At 43.2% G+C, this 18,847-nt stretch overlaps 1 protein-coding gene across 1 annotated transcript in view; it reads left to right on the forward strand.

Moving 5' to 3' along the window:
- The window catches only part of LOC138292988 (TLC domain-containing protein 4-A-like), a 119,912-nt gene that overhangs the window by 52,002 nt on the left and 49,063 nt on the right, over positions 1-18,847 (forward strand). The window contains exons 4-5 of the mRNA XM_069231916.1: positions 3,080-3,138; positions 3,652-3,746. Of these exons, the coding sequence (XP_069088017.1) occupies positions 3,080-3,138; positions 3,652-3,746 (154 nt within the window). The remainder of the gene's footprint in view (positions 1-3,079; positions 3,139-3,651; positions 3,747-18,847) is intronic.

Below are 18,847 nucleotides of genomic sequence, written 5' to 3' on the forward strand. Positions count from 1 at the left end.
CTGACTACTGTTGAAATCGTGCGTTGCCTCTTGTTTTGCAGAGTGGGGTTTTACCGAGTGGCTTATACTCGCGTCCCTCTGAGTCTTTCTTTGGGGGCCATGCTGGTTTTGATGCTTAGGAGACCCCTCCTTGGTCTTCTCACTCGGATGCACTGGAAATCAGTTTCTCAGTGCTGGGTGTTGTTTGGGCCAAGGAAACCCCAGAGTGGCCTACCTCTTCCTCCTTGGTGTTGAGCAGATCATATTCTCTGAAAATGTGGGGGTCTCTAAGGAAGATTGCTTCTACATCTTGATGTAAGCCCAGCACCTTTCCCTTCAACACCGTAGGGTCTTTTGATGCAGAAAGCGAGGCAGAGCTTGCAGGAGGTCTCGTTGTTCTGTTGGTGGGGGGGGGGAGGGATTGGAAGACAAAGGTTCCAAACACCATGTTGCCTTGCACATTGGACAGAATCAGAAGTGTGATGCTTTCCGTCACACTCTTTCTGTTTTCTTTCTAGGTGAGCTTGATAGGACCTGAGGGTCACTCAACCAGGTCGATGGGGATAATGAGACATCAATGTGGGTTGACTGCAGTTGGTAAAGAGGGTTGAGTGGTTTGCTGGCCTGGAAAGCCACCAGGTAGTCACCACCCACACTGTCATAGTGAACTAAGTCTTTGGTCTCGAAGAGTAGACCAGATAGGTCCTAAAAATCCTTGAGGATACATGTCGGTCTCGGATTTTGTGTTGGACATGTCAGAGCCAGAGGGCAAAAAAAAATCTAGGGTGAAGTCAGTGCGCATCTGGTGACTCAAAACTTCTTTGAAGAAAAACAAGTTGTAATGTCTGAGCCCAACACTAGGTGGCAAGAGTAATGCAGAGCATGTGTATCTATAGCTACAAACACAGTTTAAAAGATTGCATTATTCTGTGAGGAGGCCATCTTTATACAGGGAGTGCAGAATTATTAGGCAAATGAGTATTTTGACCACATCATCCTCTTTATGCATGTTGTCTTACTCCAAGCTGTATAGGCTCGAAAGCCTACTACCAATTAAGCATATAAGGTGATGTGCATCTCTGTAATGAGAAGGGGTGTGGTCTAATGACATCAACACCCTATATCAGGTGTGCATAATTATTAGGCAACTTAACAAAAAACAAATATATACCCATTTCAATTATTTATTATTACCAGTGAAACCAATATAACATCTCAACATTCACAAATATACATTTCTGACATTAAAAAACAAAACAAAAACAAATCAGTGACCAATATAGCCACCTTTCTTTGCAAGGACACTCAAAAGCCTGCCATCCATGGATTCTGTCAGTGTTTTGATCTGTTCACCATCAACATTGCGTGCAGCAGCAACCACAGCCTCCCAGACACTGTTCAGAGAGGTGTACTGTTTTCCCTCCTTGTACATCTCACATTTGATGATGGACCACAGGTTCTCAATGGGGTTCAGATCAGGTGAACAAGGAGGCCATGTCATTAGATTTCCTTCTTTTATACCCTTTCTTGCCAGCCACGCTGTGGAGTACTTGGACGCGTGTGATGGAGCATTGTCCTGCATGAAAATCATGTTTTTCTTGAAGGATGCAGACTTCTTCCTGTACCACTGCTTGAAGAAGGTGTCTTCCAGGAACTGGCAGTAGGACTGGGAGTTGAGCTTGACTCCATCCTCAACCCGAAAAGGCCCCACAAGCTCATCTTTGATGATACCAGCCCAAACCAGTACTCCACCTCCACCTTGCTGGCGTCTGAGTCGGACTGGAGCTCTCTGCCCTTTACCAATCCAGCCACGGGCCCATCCATCTGGCCCATCAAGACTCACTCTCATTTCATCAGTCCATAAACCTTAGAAAAATCAGTCTTGAGATATTTCTTGGCCCAGTCTTGACGTTTCAGCTTGTGTGTCTTGTTCAGTGGTGGTCGTCTTTCAGCCTTTCTTACCTTGGCCATGTCTCTGAGTATTGCACACCTTGTGCTTTTGGGCACTCCAGTGATGTTGCAGCTCTGAAATATGGCCAAACTGGTGGCAAGTGGCATCGTGGCAGCTGCACGCTTGACTTTTCTCAGTTCATGGGCAGTTATTTTGCGCCTTGGTTTTTCCACACGCTTCTTGCGACCCTGTTGACTATTTTGAATGAAACGCTTGATTATTCGATGATCACGCTTCAGAAGCTTTGCAATTTTAAGAGTGCTGCATCCCTCTGCAAGATATCTCACTATTTTGGACTTTTCTGAGCCTGTCAAGTCCTTCTTTTGACCCATTTTGCCAAAGGAAAGGAAGTTGCCTAATAATTATGCACACCTGATATAGGGTGTTGATGTCATTAGACCACACCCCTTCTCATTACAGAGATGCACATCACCTAATATGCTTAATTGGTAGTAGGCTTTCGAGCCTATACAGCTTGGAGTAAGACAACATGCATAAAGAGGATGATGTGGTCAAAATACTCATTTGCCTAATAATTCTGCACTCCCTGTATGACCTGTGGTAGAAAGTCTGAGCCATGAAAGACTCTGGAGGGAGTTGAGCTTACAGCGTCCTCAACTCATTGGCTGGCATTGCATGTAATGAGGTGGTTGGCTGTACGAAGTAATATGTAAATTGAGTACATTTCTGATTATTATCATTTGAATTTATAATTTATGCCAACAATTCCCAGGCTAGTGACAAGGAGTAATTTAAACATGTTCATCTGTGATAGATCCAAATGCTGAAGAAGCTTGTAGTATTGGTGTCAGTGTTGTATGTGCTCTTTGTGTGAGGAAACTGGCACTGGTGCATTTGACCGAAATACACTGCTCTGTAATTATTCTGTTTGTGATGAAAGCTTGCACTTCTGTTGCCTGTGTTGTGCTGTAGTGTCTGTGTGTGAGAAGCATGAAAGACTGCTGCCTCTGCTGCAGCAGGTCTCAGTGTGGAGAATATGTGCATTGATTGAGTCTGTTGTACCTGTTCCGTGTGTGAGTAGAGCTTGCACTGCTGCTGACTTTGCTGTCTACACTTCTTCAGGCAGTCGGAGATGGCACTGCTACTGATATGCTTGCCTTAAGCCGACTCATTTCTTGCTTATTTCAGGGGAGACCCTCGCCTTGTCAAGATGAACGTGGCCATCACATGCGGGTACCTGCTCTACGGTAAGGCCTGGCTTGCGCTGCCTGTACTATCGCTCTCTGAACAAAACCCTGCCTGCTACATGTTATGAGAATTTGTTCTGAAATAAGAACTGGAAGATCTTAATGTAGGCAATCGCTCTGTACCTGCTTGTGTGCTTGCTCTGTCAATGCCACTCTTTATAACTACTCAGGTTTTTTTCAGTGTTCTCTGCTTCCTTGTACGTGTATCGCTTTGTTCCCCATGTACATTGCTGTGCACCCACTGTATGTTTGCTGCCCAGTTGAGATTTCCTGCTCTGCTTGTTTGTGACAGCTTTGTTCCTTCCTACATGCATATGAGATTTTTGCCTGCCTGTGAGTGCAACTGCTGTCTGCCTACCTGCTCTGTTCCTGCCCAAATTCATTACTGTATTGTTCATTCCTTTGTGTAATTCCTTCATGCATGAATTCTCTATGACTGTCATGCATATCAAGCTGTAAAAGTGACCTGCCCATGTTGGTTATAACAATCCTGCCTGTATCTTGTGCTCATAGATATGCTCCTCCTTGCCCGGTACTGGAAGACCATGGGAGACTCGTTCTTCGTGTGCCACCATCTAGCTGTGCTTTATGCCTACGGATATGTGCTGGTGAGTTGCATGTGCAGTACCGCTGTGTAACTCTGCCTGTGTATAGAGCAGTGCATGCAGCACAGGCACCGATTACCTAAAAAGTTGCCTAACGAGAAGACTTACAGCAGTTCACAACTCAGGCGTAAACCATCATTAAAGCTGTGCTCAGCACAGGGTTGTATATAACCACTTTATACCATTCACTGAATAGGCCTTACTCACTTGTAACTTAGGTCACTGTTGAGGTGTCAACCACAATTAAAAAAAGTTCACAGTGCAGGCTTAAAGCGTTTACAGGGATATGTCATCACTTTGGCTACTATAAGGAAGACACCATTACTTCTGCTGCCCGACCTCAGATCCCTTCCAAGAACACTGGTCCCAACATTACTCCAACAACATTACTTCTTTCTACACCTTGACCCTGTATTCTGCTGCTGTCAATGCTGAATCAGGGTTGCAAAAAAAGGTGCAAGCTATAAATTTGTACTTAAGTGACAAAGAACCACCTACAGTCTCATTCTGTGGCAAATTCCTTTGCTCACCATCAGTGGCATATTTCTATGTTCACCTTTGATGACACACTGCAACATTCCTATGTCCCAGAAATGGACATACATGAGGTAGTACAGGCAACATGTTGGAAATCAGTGACTGAGGTGTGGACACATGGTTCAGAAACATGTTGGGAGGAATAGGAAGACCCATACAAATATTAAAAGTCTTACTGAATGACACCCATAAACTTGTGCCAAAATTCAAACGGAGCCGCTGCACATACTTTGCCCCTGTAAGTAGTTTTAATACCCATTAACTTCCTCATAGTCCTTTCTAAATGCTCATAATCAAAGTCGACAACTCAATTGGTAATCGAATCAGCCAAAGATGGATTCCTCCTCCAAGTTCCCCAAAGCTAACTGTATTCAGAACAGAATGAGGAAAAGAGAAATCCCACTTAGACCCCAGGTGAAAATACGTGGCTTATCTGCAGCAGGTGTTGTCCTGCCCAAGGACGTAACTTGTGTGTAAAAAAGTGACTTAGGAGAATATTGTTGTAGCCTTGTAGCTGTTACAGATTTGTATCAGTGCATACTCCTGATGAACAGTGCTGGGATGGGGAAGTACCTTAGCGTTTTTATGAAAGTTTAAAATTGTGGGTGTTGACCTTGGTTGTGCCTGTTATGAAACGTCCTTATGTGCCGGTGTGTGCTTCTTGTTCCCCTACTTATTGGAGCCATCTCAACTCTTACTACAGAGGACCTCAGTTCCGTTACTTCATTTGCATCAAGTCGGAAATCAATTAATCAAGGGAAACAGTCAAGATTTTTAGGAATTGATGAAGCCAAAGGCAATGAAAAATACCAATGGTCTGATTCACAAAAGTAACATACACTTTTGAGTAATGTACACTTTTGAGTAAGTTTATAGCTTTTGGCTTAGTCACAGAACCTGAGTGTGATTTAGTACTAATAAAATAGTAGTAAGTCCAGCACCACACATGGCCAACCACTGGAAGTGCAAAACCCTCCCACACAGAATAATGGAGGTAGGGAATTAAAATGAAACTCCATAGGAAATAATGGTTGTAGGAAACTTGCACTTGTTGCAGTTATCCCCCCCCCCCCCCAACCCCACCCCCTCCACACTCACATGCACATTTTGCCTGATATTGATGCTGACTTGACAGAGTGTGTGCTGGGATCCTGCTAACCAGGCCCCAGCACCAGTGTTACTTCCCTAAAAATGTGCCATTGTTTCCACAATTTGCACACCTGTGCCACACGGATAAGTGCCTTGTAAAAGGTACCAGTGGAACCAAGGGCCCTGTGACCAGAGAGGGTCCCTACGGGCTGCAGCATGTGTTGTGCCACCCTAAGGGACCCCTCACCTAACAAATGCACACTGCCATTGCAGATTGTGTGTTGGTGGGGAGAAAAAGGCAAAGTCGACATGGCATCCCCCTCAGGGTGCCATGCCCACAAAACACTTCCTGTGGCATAGGTAAGTCACCCCTCTAGCAGGCCTTATAGCCCTAAGGCAGGGTGCACCATACCACAGGTGAGAGCATAGCTACATGAGCAATATGCCCCTACAGTGTCTGTCCATTCACAGACATTGTAGGTGCAGTGTGGCCATATTAAGTATATGGTCTGAGAGTTTGTCGAAACGAACTCCAAAGTTCCATAATGGCTACACTGAATTCTGGGAAGTTTGGTATCAAACTTCTCAGCACAATAAACCTCCACTGATGTCAGTGTGGGGTTTATTTAAAAATCCACACAGAGGGCATCTTAGAGATGGAACTGGAACCCCCTATGGTGGTCTACCTATACCTAGGAGACTGGAACTGTAAATCGTGTACTTACCTCTAAAACTGTATTTTGTTTTCTTCCCCCAGGAACTGTTCAGAAAATAAACTGTGTCCGCTTTTAAAATAGATATTCTCTGTTTTCTTAAAAACTGTTTACTTGACTAAAGTGAAACAGTTACATTGATGTCTATGCTAAGTACTTACCTGCAACAGTATTTACTTCTGAACTGAGTCTTGTGGTTCTAGTAGTAAAGTAACAAAAACATATTTTTCTATATAAAAACTTATTGGTCTGGAGTTATATCATTGAGCGTGTGTTTCTTCTATTGCTTGTGTGTGCCCAACAAATGCTTAACACTACCCTCTGATCGACCACACTACCTCAAATAGAGCTCTTTCAAGCTTCTGGGGAACCCCTGGACTCTGTGCACACTATATCTCTTTTTTGACATAGTATATACAGAGCCAGTTTCCTACAGTGGTGAACTAAATTAAAATATTTAGAATAGCTGAAATATATAAATAAATATAATTTAATTTTAAAAATATATAATAATAGTACATGCTTATTCTCTAATTATACAATTTCCCAAAACCCTATGTTCGATGGCATCTGTCGCTGTAGATACACATGTTGTGCATAGCCCGCCATCTGGTGTTGGGTCGGAGTGTTACAAGTTGTTTTTCTTCGAAGAAGTCTTTCGAGTCACGGGACCGAGGGACTCCTCCTCTTTGTCTCCATTGCGCATGGGTGTAGACTCCATCTTCGATTGTTTTCTTTCCGCCATCGGGTTCGGACGTGTTCCTTTCGCTCCGGGTTTCGGAACGGAAAGTTAGCTAAATATCGGAAAAATTACGTCGGTATTGTTGCGTTCGGGATCGGCTTAGTTAGAATCGACACCGAATCGAAGAGTGAAGAGCTCCTGTACCCTTCGGGGTAGTTTTCGATCCCCCTTCGGGGCCTGGTCGGCCCGACCGCGTGTAACACAACGCTGATGGAACAGACCCCGTTCCGTTTCTGTCCTAAATGCCACAACAAATACCCGTATACAGACCAACATTTGGTCTGTAACCTGTGCCTGTCGCCTGAGCACAGTGAAGAGACTTGCGAGGCCTGTCGTGCGTTCCGGTCCCGAAAAACACTCCGTGACCGTCGAGCCAGAAGACTGCAGATGGCGTCCACGCCGACAGCTCACCGAGAGTTCGAGGAACAAGAGGAAGAAGAAACCTTCTCGATCAATGATTCGGACTCCGAGGAATTCGACGACCAAAAAACTGTGAGTAAGACGTCGAAGCCAGCACACAAGAAAAGTGACAAGGCCCAGGGGACGCCACTGCCACCAGGCCATGGCTCGACCCATAAATTCGGTGACCGACCATCGGCACCGAAAAAGGCCGAAATGGTGCCGAGATCGTCCGACTCCGGTCGAGACACCGGCACGCAGCCTTCTCGGGACCGAGAAAGTGCTGCTGAAAAACATCGACGCCGAGATAGTGGAGCCGAAACTGCTCGACGCAGAGACAGCGGCACCGAGGAAGATCGACGCCGAGAGGGTTCGACTCCGAAAAAGAAGAAGGTCACTTCGGAGCCGAAAAAGAGTACAGACAGGGTTTCGGTGCCAAAACAACCCGCAACCGACCAACCTACCGGTTCCTATTCAGAGGAGCAATCACTGTCCTCTCAGATGCGAAAGCATAGATTTGAGGAAGAGTTGCAATCCACTGAAGTGGAGCACACTCAGAAACTTATTTTTATACAGGAAGGAACAGGGAAAATAAGCACCCTTCCCCCTATTAGGAGAAAAAGGAGACTGGAGTTTCACTCAGACCAAGCACCACAATCTAAAATGGTGAAAAAGGTAACTCCGCCACCCTCTCAAAAGGTGACTCCGCCACCCTCTCCTCCACCTGTAACTAACGTTTCACCGGCACAAACTCCATCACATTCCCCGGCTCACACCACCATGAGCCAAGGTGATCAGGACCAAGGCGCTTGGGACTTATACGACGCCCCAGTGTCGGACAACAGTCCAGAGGCGTATCCTACAAAGCCCTCACCACCGGAAAATAGCACAGCATACTCACAAGTGGTGGCTAGAGCAGCAGAGTTCCACAACGTGTCCCTACACTCGGAACCAGTCGAGGATGACTTCTTATTCAACACCCTCTCCTCCACCCATAGCTCCTACCAAAACCTGCCTATGCTCCCAGGAATGCTTCGGCACGCAAAGGAAATCTTCAAGGAGCCGGTCAAGAGTAGAGCAATAACAACAAGAGTGGAAAAGAAATATAAAGCACCTCCCACAGACCCTGTTTTCATCACCTCACAGCTGCCACCAGATTCCGTCGTAGTAGGAGCAGCTCGCAAGAGAGCCAACTCCCACACATCTGGGGATGCACCACCCCCAGATAAAGAGAGCCGCAAGTTCGATGCAGCCGGAAAGAGAGTCACAGTACAAGCTGCAAACCAGTGGCGCATCGCTAACTCTCAAGCACTACTTGCGCGCTATGACAGAGCCCATTGGGACGAGATGCAACACCTCATTGAGCATCTACCCAAAGAGCTACAAAAAAGGGCGAAACAGGTGGTTGAGGAAGGACAGAACATATCTAATAATCAGATACGCTCCTCTATGGATGCAGCGGACACAGCTGCAAGAACAATTAACACATCTGTAACTATAGGAAGGCACGCATGGCTACGAACGTCTGGTTTTAAACCAGAGATACAGCAGGCAGTGCTCAATATGCCATTCATTGAGAAACAACTTTTCGGACCAGAAGTGGACACGGCGATTGAGAAACTCAAAAAAGACACTGACACTGCTAAAGCCATGGGCGCACTCTACTCCCCGCAGAGCAGAGGCACTTACAGCACCTTCCGCATAACAACCTTTAGAGGGGGGTTTCGGGGTCAAGCCACACAAGCCAGCACCTCACAGGCAACACCGTCCAGCTACCAGGGACAGTACCAAAGGGGAGGCTTTCGGGGCCAATACAGAGGACAATTCCCTAGGAATAGGGGAAAATTTCAAAGCCCCAAAACCCCTACAACCAAACAGTGACTCACATGTCACTCATCCCCTCCACACAACACCAGTGGGGGGAAGAATAGGTCAGTATTACCAAGCATGGGAGGAAATAACTACAGACACTTGGGTCTTAGCAATTATCCAACATGGTTATTGCATAGAATTTCTACAAATCCCTCCAAACATACCACCAAAAGCACAGAGTTTATCAAAACAACATTCAGACCTTCTGGAAATAGAAGTTCAAGCATTATTGCAAAAGAACGCAATAGAACTAGTACCAAAGACACAAATAAACACAGGAGTTTATTCACTGTACTTCCTAATACCAAAAAAGGACAAAACACTGAGACCAATCCTAGACCTCAGAACACTAAACACCTACATCAAATCAGAACACTTTCACATGGTCACGCTACAAGAAGTGTTACCATTGCTAAAGCAACAGGACTACATGACAACCTTAGATCTCAAAGACGCGTATTTCCACATACCAATACATCCGTCGCACAGGAAATACCTAAGGTTCGTATTCAAAGGAATACATTACCAATTCAAAGTATTGCCCTTCGGTTTAACAACTGCACCAAGAGTCTTCACAAAGTGCCTAGCAGTAGTGGCTGCACACATCAGAAGGCAGCAAATACACGTATTCCCGTATCTAGACGACTGGCTAATCAAGACCGACTCACTGACAAGGTGCTCGCACCACACAGATCAGGTCATGCAAACCCTCTACAAACTCGGTTTCACCATCAACTATGCAAAATCACACATTATGCCGTGCAAGGTACAGCTATACCTAGGAGCCACAATAGATACAACAAAGGGAATAGCCACTCCAAGTCCACAAAGGGTTAAAAATTTCCAAAAGATTATACAACGCATGTATCCAACACAAAAAATACAGGCGAAGATGATATTACAACTACTAGGCATGATGTCCTCATGCATAGCCATTGTCCCACACGCAAGGTTGCACATGCGGCCCTTACAACAGTGCCTATCATCACAATGGTCTCAAGCACAGGGTCAGCTTCTAGATCTGGTGTTGATAGACCGCCTAACATACCTCTCGCTTCTATGGTGGAACAACATAAATTTAAACAAAGGGCGGCCTTTCCAAGACCCAGTGCCACAATACGTGATAACAACAGATGCTTCCATGACAGGGTGGGGAGCACACCTCAATCACCACAGCATACAAGGACAATGGGACGTACATCAAAGAAAGCTGCATATAAATCACCTCGAACTACTAGCAGTTTTCCAAGCATTAAAAGCATTTCAACCAATCATAACTCACAAATACATTCTTGTCAAAACAGACAACATGACAACAATGTATTATCTAAACAAACAGGGGGGGACACACTCGACACAGCTGTGCCTGCTGGCACACAAAATATGGCAATGGGCAATTCAAAACCACATTCGCCTAATAGCACAGTTTATTCCAGGGATCCAGAATCAACTTGCAGACAATCTCTCTCGAGATCACCAACAGGTCCACGAGTGGGAAATTCACCCCCAAATTCTAAACACTTACTTCAAACGTTGGGGAACACCTCAAATAGACTTATTTGCAATGAAGGAGAACGCAAAATGCCAAAACTTCGCATCCATATACCCACACAGGCAGTCTCAAGGCAATGCCCTATGGATGAACTGGTCAGGGATATTTGCGTACGCTTTTCCCCCTCTCCCTCTCCCTCTCCTTCCATATCTAGTAAACAAATTGAGTCAAAACAAACTCAAACTCATACTGATAGCACCAACGTGGGCAAGGCAACCATGGTACACAACACTGCTAGACCTATCAGTAGTACCCCACGTCAAGTTGCCCAACAGGCCAGATCTGTTAACGCAACACAAACAACAGATCAGGCATCCAAACCCAGCATCGCTGAATCTAGCAATCTGGCTCCTGAAATCCTAGAATTCGGACACTTAAACCTCACACAAGAATGTATGGAAGTCATAAAGCAAGCCAGAAGACCATCCACTAGACACTGCTATGCAAGCAAATGGAAAAGATTTGTTTGCTATTGCCATCATAATCAAATTCAACCATTACACGCATCTCCAAAAGATGTAGTGGGTTACTTACTACACTTACAAAAATCGAACCTGGCCTTCTCTTCCATTAAGATACACCTAGCAGCAATATCTGCATACCTGCAGATTACCCATTCAACTTCACTATTTAGGATACCTGTCATTAAAGCATTTATGGAAGGCCTCAAAAGAATTATACCACCAAGGACACCACCCGTTCCTTCATGAAACCTCAACATCGTCTTAACAAGGCTCATGGGTCCACCCTTTGAACCTATGCACTCTTGCGAAATACAATTCCTAACATGGAAAGTTGCATTTCTCATCGCCATCACATCTCTAAGAAGAGTAAGTGAAATTCAGGCGTTTACAATACAAGAACCTTTTATCCAACTATACAAAAATAAAGTAGTCCTAAGGACCAATCCTAAATTTTTGCCAAAGGTTATTTCACCGTTCCACCTAAATCAAACGGTAGAGCTACCAGTGTTCTTCCCACAGCCAGATTCCATAGCTGAAAGAGCACTACATACATTAGACGTCAAAAGAGCACTAATGTACTACATCGACAGAACTAAAAACATCAGAAAAACTAAACAACTGTTTATTGCATTTCAAAAACCTCACGCAGGAAACCCAATATCGAAACAGGGTATAGCCAGATGGATAGTTAAGTGCATCCAAATCTGCTACCTTAAAGCAAAAAGACAACTGCCCATTACACCAAGGGCACACTCAACCAGAAAGAAAGGCGCTACCATGGCCTTCCTAGGGAATATTCCAATGCACGAAATATGTAAGGCAGCCACATGGTCTACGCCTCACACATTTACCAAGCACTACTGTGTAGACGTGCTATCAGCACAACAAGCCACAGTAGGCCAAGCCGTACTAAGAACCTTATTTCACACTACTTCCACTCCTACAGGCTGAGCCACCGCTTTTGGGGAGATAACTGCTTACTAGTCTATGCACAACATGTGTATCTACAGCGACAGATGCCATCGAACTGAAAATGTCACTTACCCAGTGTACATCTGTTCGTGGCATCAGTCGCTGAAGATTCACATGTGCCCACCCACCTCCCCGGGAGCCTGTAGCCGTTTGGAAGTTAGCTTCAACTTTGTACATTTGTAAATATATTAAATCTTAGATAGGTACATACTTATTCACTCCATTGCATGGGCACTATTACTAACAAACAACTCCTACCTCACCCTCTGCGGGGAAAACAATCGAAGATGGAGTCGACGCCCATGCGCAATGGAGACAAAGAGGAGGAGTCCCTCGGTCCCGTGACTCGAAAGACTTCTTCGAAGAAAAACAACTTGTAACACTCCGACCCAACACCAGATGGCGGGCTATGCACAACATGTGAATCTTCAGCGACTGATGCCACGAACAGATGTACACTGGGTAAGTGACATTTTCATTTCAATTTAAAAATGAATGTAACAGTATTTTTTATTAAATTATAACTAAATTAATTTCAATTCTGTATAGCCCCTTTGATAACTGTTAATGCACAATAAAACTATTATTTCTGTTCTTTAGCTAGGAATTTATTTTTTAATTTAAATTTCAGAAAAATAATTTTGGTTAAATATATTTCTGTTATTTTGGTACACATTATAGCAGTGAATCATTAATCATGAAGCATTTTATAAAACAAATAGGTCAGGGTTAAAAACCCAGGCTACCTTTTAAGCTAGGTGTAAAAATGTAATTAATAAAATAAGGCTATTGTTTGTTTAAACAATAGTTGATGGCTTCTCTAGTGAATCGTATATTAGCCTTATTAAAAAGTCTTCGAAGATATTGTTTGCATAGACCTAACAGGGTAGGGCAGATGCAATTAATATGTTCTAAAGGCTCATATTTGAAACCACATAAACAACATGAACCGTTGTGCTTTATATGTTGGTTGCAAGTTCTTCAAACTGATTAAAAGGAATATAGAAAACACTGAATCTTAAGTATTTCCTTTTCTTTGTTGCCTCAATGTTAAAATCAAGGTAAGGTTGTCTTTGGGCACAGTACAAACTATATGTTAACTCGCTGTGGTGGTAATTCAAAAGAGAGAGAGTAGACCTTTTTCTCAATAATTCTGCTTAATAGTACCTTTTGCTAGATTTTTCCGTTCAAGGAGTGGTAGGCTTGAAAAGCGGTCAGAACTGGAAAACCATGTTGCCTGATCACCGCACCAACGCTGTCCGAGTTCAGATCAAAAATTTTTTAGTTGTTGCTTTGCATTTCCTTAAACAATTATCCCTTTTAGTGTTTAGAGTGCTTGCGTTACTGAACTCACACACACATACACAATTAATTAATAAGGCATTAAGGAAGCTAGCAAATGGGTTCAGATCTAATTCTAACCTAAGTTTCTCATGTGGATTAGCTACTGCCAGGCTATGGAGTTGTTTGATGCTGGATATACAGGGTTTTTCCAATTAGTTTAATGTCTTGCATTTGAAAACTAGCGAGGCATAAAGTAGCAATGGAATACGTTTGGTCGTTAATGCTGTGACCGACTTGGTAATTGTTCTTCCTCCTTAGAGCTTGGTGAACCTGCCAATGGCCGTCCCGATTGTTATTATGTACTTCCTGGAGTTTGTACGTTCAAGCCAGGAAAGTTTAGTGTTGACAGTGGCTCCCAAGTATAGCGTATGTGTCAGTTTGCTGTATTATTGCCTCTCCAAAACTACAGTGTATAGATTTTGCTTTCTTTTTCTAATGTAACCACTTTCGTTTTTGAATAGTTAACTTGGAGTTTGTTTTCTAAATTGTAGGCATCTAGTTGAGGCAACTGATGTTTTAGGCATGTTAGCGTTGGTGAAAAGATCACAATGTCATCTGCATAGGCCAGGTAGGTAGTTTGCTGATTGTTGAGCTTCAATGGCAAGCCAACCAAATCCTCCAAATTGGTAGATCGTAAATGTACAAAGAGAGCAATGGAGGTGCCAGAATACATCCTTGTTTTTGGCCTTTTAAGGTTAACATTTTTATGGATAGTGTGTTAGGTGTTATTGTGATTCTAACCCAGATATCTTTGTGTAGTTGTAGTATAAAATTACCTATAGATGGATCAGTACCGCAGGGTTTCAATTTATTCCAAAGCTGTTCTCATTTGATTTTAAAAGAAGAGCAGTAATCCATGAAGGAGGAATAAAGGGTAGAAATATGTTCTATTAATAGACATTTTAGCAAGTATGGCTAGTGCCACAAGTTGAACAGCCTGCATGAAAGCCAGTGTGAGTAAACGCTATTAGCTGGTTGTCCTTCACCCAGGATATTAAGAAACCAAATAAACGTTTAGCAGATAGCTTCAGCTCGTTGTCTAATAACACTATAAGCTGATCATTTTGGGGATCAGATTTTTGGCCTTTTTTTGTAAATATGCTGCATAATTGAGCCTTTCCAGGACTCTGGTGTTAATCTTTTTGAGAGTACATTTGAAAAAGAATTATGAAATAAAGTGCTCCACAAGCAAGATTCCACTTATAACTTCCACCAGAGGGCTATTCAAACTTGCTGCTTTTGAGAGTCTTGTACTTTTAACTAAAATTATATTTTCTTCTTTGGTGGTCTGGGGCAATGTGGTTATGTAGCTGGGACTTAAAATCGAAGGTTTTGTAGAGAATGAGTACAATGTATTAATGTGGGATACCCAGGTGCCATTACATTATCATTGGCGGTTGTGTAGAATCCTGTCCCTTACCCTATCACTTTCCAGATGCTGGTGTAGGATCCAATTCTGCTCGCTGGGTGTGGTCACTTGTTTCTTTAACCCCTCGACAAGTAGACCTAGGATTTGAGGATCCAGATATATTTCTGTTTAATGCCTCAGTCAAGCTTAACCCTAAACTGACTCCTTTAGTGCCTCTAGTCTTTTGGGGTGCCCCGCTACTAGAAACGTTTGATTGCAAATGGTAGATCCTGAGATACAGACTCCTGATGGTCTTCTAAAGTCCTAAAGCTACTGAACAGTGTCCTTAAACAGGATTCCCATGACCCCTCACTAAGCTGTGGTATCATCCCCCAAGACCTCTGTGTTAACTTAATTTCCATTTTTATTGGGTGAGACCTATTTTTTTGGTACGTTTTGTTTGAGGTTGGGGGGGTCACCTTTTATTCTGGAATTGTACTCTTTAGAGGCAGCACCTGCTATTCTATTTCTTTGATACCAGAGAGGCACTCAAGTACCAGAGTTTGGGACAAAAGTCCCCACATCAATATACAAGGCCCACCTCTTAAGCTCTTTACCAGGAGTTTAACCCTTGCTAAAAGCCCAAGACCTTTGCACTCGCAAATGTCTCAGGTTCGTTCCAAACCAAGCTCCATAAGATAAGATAAGATTAGCCACAGAGCCACTTTTACCAGAAGTGTAGCGCCTAGCTTCAGGGTGCTAGGAAGGTATTTGGAGTTGTTTCCTGGACTTAGAAGGAGCTAAGTGTTATTTACTGAGTTACACTGGATCCTAGTTTTTAATCCTCTCCACCACCTGGAGTAACCTTGACTGCTCAGTCACACATGTGTAATATAGTTGAGGTACTACTAAGGTTAGTAACTTTGTTGTCCATTTGAGGTGTACCATTATTGCTACCCTTGGACACCAGTGTTAAATAGTAACAATCCAGAATCCAGAAACCACTCGCTGTCCCAGGACTCTAAGAAAAGGCCTAGATAAAAGTACTCTACCTTACTCAAAATACGAAGGTAATATATAAGCAGGGCAAGTACAGTTGGACACAGGCACTGTTTTATGTGTGATGTTAAGACAGGCATGCACACGTACAAGCAAATGCTAGTAATTTGTGAGTAAAACAGTAGAGTACATAAAGCACACTCCACTCGATCAATGGCTGCCACTTTGGACTTCATAACACCAATGCCGCCACAAGACAGCCTCAGCTGCCAAATGGTGCTTCTTACATAATTCAGAAAACTGTAATATCTGGGCCTAGAGAAGGACTTTGTGCACAGCTTGAACAAGCAGTATTAAGAAAATAAGTCACTTACACTTGAATCTCTCTGCCCTGGAGAGTATGACTTACTATGCACAGTTTGTGGAAAAAAGGCAAAACGAACGTAGTACTATCCTTAAAAGCTGGGCATATAAAGAGAGAAGTGATCTAATTTTTCTTGCAGAGATCTCCCTATACTTTAGAAATATATTTTTCCCTCCTTACTCTCCCTTTCTACCGATGATCTACCTTCCAACATTCCCCTCAGTTCTCTTTTCACCTAACTTCAGCCTATATGTTTTTCTTTCCATTTGCCCACTCTGTGTTCCTCTTTTGCTTCTTGTTTCCATATGTCCTTTTCCTCTCTTCTCTATTTCCTCCTGTTATGCTTTTCTCTTTTGGCCCAAACCTGTCCCTTTCAATCTGTCCTCCGCCATTTGTTGGTCTTCTCCTTTACATTCTCTTTGCCCGTCCTACTGTTTCTCTTCTTTCCTCCTGTCCTCTATGTCTGTATATATGTATTGGGATTTCTATAGCACGAGCTTAGCTGCACAGTAACACAGTACTGTACAAAGATGGGGGTAAAGGGTTAGAGTACAGTACAGGGTTATCCAGACATGACTGGGAGATTACAAGCTTGAGGGTCAGGTGATCCGGAGAGTTACACGTGGATGAGGTGTTATGCTAGAAGGTAGGTCTTCAATTCCTTCCTGAAGAGCAGGAGAGAGGGAGCTTGGTGTGTCTGCATGGGGCTGTTTGAGGGGTGGGGGCAGAGGCTAGTATCAGTGTTGTATTGTTAGATTTCTGTACCTATTGGTACATTCTGTCCCTCGGTCTCGCCCCTGGGCTTTCCTTTGATTCTTCCATCCCCCTCTCCCATTGGAATCCTAGCAGTTTATAAGAAAGAGAAGACTTTTCTGAGGAGAGTTTGCATGTTTCAATACTGGAGGGTGGAAACTTAGGGCCATATGTACGAACACTTTTTCCCATAGACAAAGAATGGGTAAAAACCTTTGCTACATCTGGCCCTTAGTGTTGTCATTTGCAATCTGCTTCAATTAACATTTGTTTCTTGAACTAATCACTTGAAACTTTATTAAACTACTAGCGATGACAGTGAAACAACACAATCTCTTACCTCAGAAATTCATCACTGCCTCATCGATGTAAGTGAAACTTGTATATCTTCATATGGTTTCTTGAGTGGTGTCCTGAGGACATACACATCTTTGAGAGGTTCTATGGCCTTAAGCAAAACCGGAGAGAACCGCAGCCTTTGGACCCTTTTTTGGGGTCTGCTTTTCTTCTTAAGGATGCTTCCTGTCTACTTCCTGCAACTCTTTAGCTCAAGACTGCTCTGGCAGAAATTTGATGTGCTCTGTATCGAGCTGTTGTTTGTAATGAGGCATGTAGTTTAGCTGACTCTAAAGCACCTTTAACTTTATTCAGGGATTGGGATTGATTTGGGAAGTTTCTGTGAGAGAAACGCCATTTATTCAACAAGGATTCTGGAGAGTCTTAAATGTCATTCAGGGTTGAAACTGCTTTGGGCTATTTCAAACAGAGAAAACTGTGTTCATTTAGCATGGAAAGTATCTCCATCTGACAGGAGATGCAGAGTATGTCTAATTTCTAGTTGTGCTTGTCTGGAAATTCAATTGGCTTGCTCTGCGGACTAATTTTTAAATTTATAATACACATGCTAGGAATACAAGCAACTTAAAGCAACTCCTGCTTTAATATTAGCTTCAGGTGTAAGATTTTACCTTCTCCACTTTGATGTGTCCAAAAACTTCTGTACCAACACAAGTGCTTCTTTACAGTAATGTTAATTACAGGATATTGTTTACTGTTTGCTTTTAATGAAATATGTCATTTATAACGGTGTCCTCAGCTTACATTTCAAGTTACAATGTGCATTTCTTTTACATATCTTGTCTGTGCATGTTACTCTTTGAAAGGTGTTTGCAAAGTTGCTATTGTCTTAAAATGAGCAAGTACTAGAGACGATTGTAAATGTATTTTGCGGACATGGCAGCAGCAATTGTGTCACAGCCACCTTCACTTCTCTTTGGTTCCAGTGAACCAACCTTACCATGCAAACAATGGGTCAAGCTTTTTAAGTTTGTCCTTAATAGCTATAGGAATGGATATTTTCTTTATTACTCAAACAATATACTAGTGTTCAATGGCATGTGTGGCTGCAGATACACATGCTTTGCATACTTCTGCCATCTAGTGTGGGGTCCGGATGTGTACAAGTTGTTTTTCTTCGAAGAAGTCGTGAGTCATAAGGTAAAGTGACTCCCTCTTCTCTGTGATACTGCACATGGGAGTCAACTCCATTTTTAGATTGTTTTCTTTCCGCCATCAGGTTCAGATGTGTTCTTTGGTGCTCCGGTTCAAGACCGTTTCAGGCTTCTTTCGGAACAACTTTAAATCCCTTACTCGTCGGTATTATTTCCGTTCATGGCCCATTCACATACAGTGAACACAGGAAGCAAACCTTCCTTCGCCAGGTCGATTACTTTTGTTCCCGGCCTTAGGCCTTCATTATTTCATAGCTTGCTACGCTTAAGAAATGCGCTGCTGATGGAACGGACAACTTTTCGAATTTATTCTAGGTGTCACGCCAGATATCTCCATGCAGACTTCCAACCGTTTGCAACCTCTTTTTATTGCCTGGTCTCAGCGAAGAAAATTTTGAGGCCTGTCGATCGTTTCGATTGAAGAAAATGCGGCAGGATTGTTTGG

Source organism: Pleurodeles waltl, chromosome 4_2 (assembly GCF_031143425.1).
Source record: "Pleurodeles waltl isolate 20211129_DDA chromosome 4_2, aPleWal1.hap1.20221129, whole genome shotgun sequence".
NCBI classification, from domain to species: Eukaryota; Metazoa; Chordata; class Amphibia; order Caudata; family Salamandridae; genus Pleurodeles; species Pleurodeles waltl.